The 7,105-nt window shown below is 40.0% G+C and overlaps 2 protein-coding genes across 3 annotated transcripts in view; both read right to left on the bottom strand.

Moving 5' to 3' along the window:
• Nucleotides 1-4,249, bottom strand: part of slc22a2 (solute carrier family 22 member 2) — a 9,490-nt gene extending 5,241 nt beyond the window's left edge. The window contains exons 1-5 of the mRNA XM_034899697.1: nt 3,735-4,249; nt 2,222-2,325; nt 1,813-1,967; nt 1,523-1,691; nt 1,301-1,415 (exon numbers count right to left, since the gene is read on the bottom strand). Of these exons, the coding sequence (XP_034755588.1) occupies nt 1,301-1,415; nt 1,523-1,691; nt 1,813-1,967; nt 2,222-2,325; nt 3,735-4,133 (942 nt within the window). The 5' untranslated portion in view covers nt 4,134-4,249. The remainder of the gene's footprint in view (nt 1-1,300; nt 1,416-1,522; nt 1,692-1,812; nt 1,968-2,221; nt 2,326-3,734) is intronic.
• An 843-nt stretch (nt 4,250-5,092) lies between these two features.
• Nucleotides 5,093-7,105, bottom strand: part of igf2r (insulin-like growth factor 2 receptor) — a 44,505-nt gene continuing 42,492 nt past the window's right edge. For both annotated transcript variants that reach the window (XM_034899669.1, XM_034899670.1), the window contains one exon: nt 5,093-7,105. This exon is cut by the window's right edge and continues 1,332 nt beyond it. The gene's annotated coding sequence lies outside the window, so the exon portion shown is untranslated.

Genomic DNA, 7,105 nt, shown 5'->3' on the forward strand with positions numbered 1-7,105 from the left:
CTTAAGTGTGACAAACATGCAAAGGAACAGGAAATGAGGAAGGGGGCAAACACTTTTTCACACCACTGTAACTGTAAAATAACTGGTAAGTAGCTGGTGCTTTTGCAATTTCTCCGAAACTTTACTAATTTGTTTATAGATCTTCTACTAATTTTCCTATATTACCAATTTTTCCCCCCCAGATATTTCACAATCAATGCACTTTTATCAATGCACTTCTAATTAACAGTTTTTCACCGGATTCTGGTGATTTGATTTGACTTTGCTATTTAAATAATAAGTTTTAAATAAATAACATACATTTTTGGGATCCAATACAGGGAAATTGAAGGGTCACAGCAGCTTAAGTGTGAAAATATATGAATAGTATAAATTAATGTCCTGAATAAAACTAGAACGCTTAATAGAGTACGGTATATTGAGCATCTACTGCATACAAAATAAAGCATTAACAAGATAGGGAGGGAAGCTGTAATAAAGAAATACAAAAACATATCTCTTAAATCTACAGGAGGAAGTGTTAAAGGTCCAGCTGTGCTAAACTCAGAGGTGATGCTAACGCCCCGGCAAGTTAGAAGAAGGAAACAGACCATACGTATTCAAAATCCAAAATTACAGAAAAATGAGTCTTCTTCTTCAGCCAGAAAAAGAAAAATGATATTAAAAAGAGCAAGAGACGGCTTTTTGAAGCCCGAAGGCCACCGTAGCTGTGATTCGTACTTGGAACTGCGTGGTGTGAGAGAGCTGATTGTGATAAATCGCTAGATGGGAGAAATCTCTACACATTGGACCTTTAAAGCATGGAAAAGTTAATTCTATTGAATGCCAAAGTGTGTGTGTTATCAAGGCGTGGGTTGTTACAGGTTTCAGGGTATACTGGGGTTTGAAGAAGTCAAGGTTACAAAACCACTAACATTTTCCATCATACCATTCCTGAGGTAAGAGTGTTTTTTTACGAGTGGTCAAGGAGAGAAACTGCAGGTTAGTAACCCGTCTCAATGACAGCGTCCTTAAAAAGAAAATAGATTGTGTTCAATGGGAAAAAAAAGGTTGTGTTTTACCCAGACATTTAAAAAAATAATACATTTTAAGGCTGTAACTGCAATGCCGCAATACTGTGAAACTGATATTTTTGACGGTTGTCGTACTGTCAGACTCGTATACCGGCCCATGCCGGTTATCCTCAGCTTTATTTTGACAGATGCATGCTTTCTGTCCGTCAGCGACTGTTTCAGGGAACTACACACAGTTGGACCTGGTGTTTTCTGGTGTTTTTTGTCTTTGCTGAACCAGCAGCTACCTCGATGTTCTTGGACAGGGTCATCTTGTTTTTTTTGGCCATGGCCTCAGTGATCTCCACAGCTTTGGACTTTTTCTTCTGAGAGAGAAGCCATCTTGGAGATTCTGGGATAAACCTGCAAACACAAACATTTAGTTAGTTTTTTTGGGCATGATGCCTTGGTTTAACTCTTCACTTTCTGTGTAACGCATACAATTACTAGACATAACAAGAGTTTCCCACCAGTAGTACGACAGGAAGAGGAAGTAGGGGACGGTGATGACGACCTGCAGCCAGCGCCAGTCAGCGATGAAGTAGGCGAGCAGAGGGAGGAGGAGGATGCCGATGCTGAAGAACATCTGGTAAATGACTCCCACTGTGCGTCTGTACTCCACCCCCACGATCTCTGTGACTGAAAGGGGGAGAAACAGAATCATGCTCAAGATGTGTTTGTAGTTCCTTTAACTTTGTTGGAGTCACAACTGAAAAATAAATAAATAAATCCCAGCTGTAGGGTTAAATGTTGTTCTCACTCAGCACGTATCCGGCCATCCAACCTCCTTTCACTCCTAACCCATAAAGCGTTCTGAAAACCAGTAAAGACACGTAGTTGGGGGCCACGGCCATCAGGATTCCCGTGATCCCGTTCATCAGGCTGGATATCATGAAGCTCATTTTCCTGCCAAACCTGACGGCAAAGACACAGACAAGTGACATAAGTGTTGCTTCAGGCCTCAGTTTCAAATGATGTAGAACCCATCTCCGGTTCTCGGTGTTCCTCATTCATTCATTCAGTCATTCACTCACTCAAACCTTTATTTAACCAGGATAAAAAACTCCTTGAGATTAAAAATCTCTTTTACAAGAGAGATTAACCACGTCAAAATGAAACCCGGTGGACAGGTGACCGACACATACAGGAAGTGTAAATCCTAACCTTACCTGTCGGCCAGGTAACCCACGGTGATGCTCCCGACCAGGAAGCCCACGTTGAGAGTGGCCTGGTACATATCCACCAACCACGCATCTGAACACACCAGGTCAAACTGGGACAACACACACACACACACACACACACACACACACACACACACACACACACACACACACACACACAAACAAGGTCACTCGTAATATGCCTTTATCTTTTTATATTTTCCCTGAAAACTCTTTAAAAACGACAAAAAATGAATTTTAAAAACCTTCCTGAAGTGGAAAAGTTAGAAATAGTCTGCATGTTAGTGATTGTGATGTTGTTTATCAGATCTCCTGATTACCTCTACAACAGCGGTGTCAAACTCTGTATCAAATTAAAACTGAAATCCCATCCAGGGCCAGACATGTCATCGATAAAGTCAAATACCTTTGACTGTATTAGTACACGTCTCCTACAGTCTTCTCACTTGCAGTTTGTTTGACAAAAATGTGAAAGAAAAAGGCAAAAAGCATCAAAAACGTCGACATGACAACATTTATTGTGAACATGGGAAGTTTGTTCATGGGGAATTTTAGAGGTGTTGATGAGTGAGCTTTTGAACTTTGCCAGGCTAGCCGTTTCCCTCTACTTCCACTCTTTATGCTAAGCTAAGCTAATCACTTCCTGACTCTAGCTTCATACTTAAAGTGTCAAACTTTAGATTAGATGATTAGATTCAACTTTATTGTCATGACACAGGTACAGCGAGAAGGCAACGACAACAAACTTAAGTTTAAAACCATAATTAGGACAGAAGCTCCACTTTTAAGATTTACCGTATCTTCATTTTTTTGGGGTTAAATTGCCTTCTGGTAGCACTCGGAAACAACAACTGCTAAAGTAAGTTGTTCAAAACCTTTTTTAGAACGAGTACAATCATATGGATACATTCACAAAAACACCCTAGGTTGCATTTTGGCGAGAGTTACGCTTGAACGGAACAGCTTCGGAGTCATTGAAATGGTTATATGACATTTTCGGGTTGAATCGTGGTCGTCTTGCCGCCCCCCCGTGGGGTGGGGGTCTATAGAGAAACCTGCGAGCAAAACGCAAAGAAATGGCCCAAACTGCATAGCGCCCCTATAATGCACACACACATGTGGACAGAGAGGTATTTATCTTCTTGTCTAATTATCTGACACTACGCATACAGACATGATGTGATTATTCTTAAGGAGCTTAGGATGCTGTGAAGCTGAAAGATATTGATCTAAGGTCTAATCAGTATGATACAATCCCTTTTGTCTAACACATCTGAATCTACATTGAATACAAAATATAAAAGTACATAGTTATCAAACTCCACAAAAAGCAAATTCCAAATTTGTATTTATTCATTTCCAGTGATACTTAGGAGTGCACTAACTGTTTTTCTTAGACATTTGGTCGTCAGAAAAATCCTACATGCACAAAGATGCTAGATTTTTCCCAGCTACATATTTACAATAACATGACATACTGCATTGCATTGTTACTAACCTCAGTAACGAAGGACTGTCTGCCCTCATAGTCGTACTCCCAGCCGTCTTTGCATGCAGTTGTGGTGGTTTTGCTGAGGTTCAGTCCCTGCACATCACAGCTGAGCGTGGTGTTCCAGTCCACCTCGTACTGCTCACAGCTGCTCTGCTGCAGCACCCCAGAGCTGCTGACCAGAGGCACCGCCAGCCTGCGACTGTCCTCCAAGCTCCAGCCGCACATCTGCCTCATCTGGACCACGGCAGAGTCCCGACACCAGTGATCCGGGGTAAAACCCTGGAAGACGATGCCAACATACACACCAGAAAATGGCATGGACAACAAGCACATCATGGCAAAAATACGCCTCTGATAAGGACCGAACTTCCCAGCTTCTTCCAAGATCTCGTCAAAAGTTGTCATGGCTGCAAAGGTGGGTTTTTTCCTCTCTTTAAATTAACCAAAAACTCTAGATGAGTGTGTCTAAGTGCCTTCAGCTCGCCAGTGTGTGTTCTAACCCTCCCTCTGCAGTGACCAATGTCTGTTTTGGAGTTTTTAACAGGACAAGCAGGAGCAAAGGTCCCCCGAAAACATGCAATCACTTTACAGGAAATGCAGTGGATCATTAAAAAATGTTTGCTATCACATTTTTCAGACGTTGGACCAAGTGTTCTTTGGGGTTTACATATATGCACAAACATTGACCTCCTTGTGAAGCCGGTGTCTGCGTGCACGCACACAGTCAGCAAGGTTGTTAATCAGTCAACATTTAAAATGTAGTCTCTGGCAGTCTGTTAGACATGAACATCTGAGCTCTGTCTAGCCGTCTGTGCAGGTTTCAAGCTGTCTATGTCACCGTTCAAAGGGGGGTGGGAACCTAAGGATTGATGCATTACACCTAATCTGGTGAAGACCAGGGATTTCTTTTAGTCTTTTCGTGAAAAAGTCAAATAAATTAGACAAATTCAAGACAAGTCCAAGTCTAATTTTGTCTAAATCAAGTGTTAAATCCATTAAGATATGTGCAAGTCAAATCTCAAGTCCGCCCAAATGTTCCCAGGCTTGTCCAAGACAAGTCACCAGTCCTTTGAAAGAAGTTCTTTGAGATAAGATCCGTTCAAGTCTGTGGTCCTTTGGGGAAAAAAAGGAAAAGTCAAATGAGACAGGACCAAGTCATGTCTCAACTTCTTCGAGATAGGCCAAAGTCTAGTCTCAAGTTATTCCAGCTAAATCTAATTCAAGTCTCAAGTTATTCCAGAAAAATCAAACCAATTTACAAGTAATCCAACACAAGTCCAAGTAAAGTCAGCAGGTAGGACTGCGTCCTATTATTAGTCACTTAGAGCTGTTAAGAGTATTGTGTGATTAAACCACAGCAGTGATAAACAGCGGATCTTATTTATTCAAATTATGCAATATTTTTTACATCAATGTTTCTTTAAATAGGAAAACAAGCAGAAGAGCTGAGAAAACATATCAGACAAAATAACTTACACCCACTAAAACATAAGAATGATCCCATAGTACCGACTCGTCACGGAAAACATCTTGTGCTTTCTTAGTCACTACATTCTCCAAGCTGGATCGTCTGAATTAAACTCTGAATTAGTTTTCACGTAACCCAGAGCCGCTCGTGCATAGACAAAAAAAGCACAAGAATATCCATTATTATCTCCATGGGAACACAGTACCATGCAGATGAGCCGCTCTAACTTTGGTTGCAAAATACAGCAGAAACAGACTTTATGCAACGATGGAAAAAACAAAAAACAAAATGGCCTCCACAAACTAAACCGTACCATCTGCTTCTCTGTGATGAGGACTGCTACGACGTCTCCTCTGGAGACATGAGGTGAAGACAAAGAGCCAAACACAGGTAGATGTAGTTCAGAGCTCCTTCCAACAGGGTCACAAAGTAAAAACCGCTCAGGTCCACATGCAGAATACATGTTTAAAATTAAAGTCAGCCAACAATAATCTTGATTTCATTTCAATTCTTGCTGGACTTTTAAAGGTTAATGTAATAATTAATATGGATGGTTGACATTTCACTTGTAACTGCACTGATTGAACTGTACTTTGGAAACCTGCATGTCGTGGTTTAAGCTCTCAAAAAGGCAGATTTCACTCTGAGTTAAACAATTTCAGATGAGTAGTTTATTAATATGTCCACAGCAGACCTTCAAACATTAACAGATTACATAATGGAACCAAAGCTTTAGTTCTTCTCGATCTTTCTGGAGTCAAATTCTATCCCAAAAAAAAAATAATCTTCTGAAAAGCTCCATTTTAGTTTGTGATCACGGAGATAATAAAAGAGTAAAACAAGTTCCTGAACACCCACAGCACAGGGACAGGAGCATGAGGATGTTCTCTATATGCTAAATATTATGGCACATCCCAAACTCATCCATATTAAATACTGTTTGCAATTTCAAGATATAAGAAAAAATAAATCTTGTCATTTTTTTTGGACAAGTGGCATCCTACAAAACAAATGTGTGTAAAGCTTTAAAAAGACCCTGAATGGTGACCCTTATTTATTGATTGATTTGAGATTTTAGCAATTAATAACTAATTTAAAACTAAATAAATAACTTTAGTTTTGGTGGAGTGAACACTGTCGAAAAAACAAACAAACAAAGGGATTTTACTGTCATTCCCCATAGTGTACAAAATGTAACCAATGAACATAATCTAATACATAATTAGTTTGCTCTATGTTTATGATTGAGGTGTTCTTCCAGGGTTGTGCATTCACTGAAATTTAATTTTTCATGTTTACTGATATAATAGATGGATAGTCTGATAAATAATCTTTTCATTAGCGATTTGTGAGTTTGTAAATTCACCAAGTCTGCTCCCTAATGGTGTAAACTTAAAAGAGAAGAACCTGCAAGTGGGACAGCACACACATACTCTGTGTTTTCACTGTGGTTTTACTGTGTTTTTACTGTGTAGGCGTACTCATATCACTCTTATGTAGCAACGCTGCAGTCCGTTTCATTTACCGGTACTTTACCAAAATATCTCTGCCTTTCATCTCGGCTAAAGACGTCTTTTGTAAAAAATACTAGTTTGATTATTAAGCAGAAAATATCTAAAATGTAAGTAGATTGCCTGCGATCTTGATGCATTAATGCTTAAACATCTTTCTTTTGTCTTATCGTCACATGCATTCGGCTAACGGCTGATTTCAGCACTGCAAAAACTTGACTTTACCGAGTTAAAATTTTACTTTTTAATGCAACAACATCCACAATAACAGACCTGAATACCAAAAAAACGGAGCCTTTAATGTACGAGAGTGTGCGGGCGGAAAACATAATTCCCAACTTCCACACATTAGTGCCAGCGGTGGCAGGAGTAATATGGCTTTGGCGGGGGGGGGGGGG

Source organism: Etheostoma cragini, chromosome 18, assembly GCF_013103735.1.
Source record: "Etheostoma cragini isolate CJK2018 chromosome 18, CSU_Ecrag_1.0, whole genome shotgun sequence".
Classification (NCBI taxonomy): Eukaryota; Metazoa; Chordata; class Actinopteri; order Perciformes; family Percidae; genus Etheostoma; species Etheostoma cragini.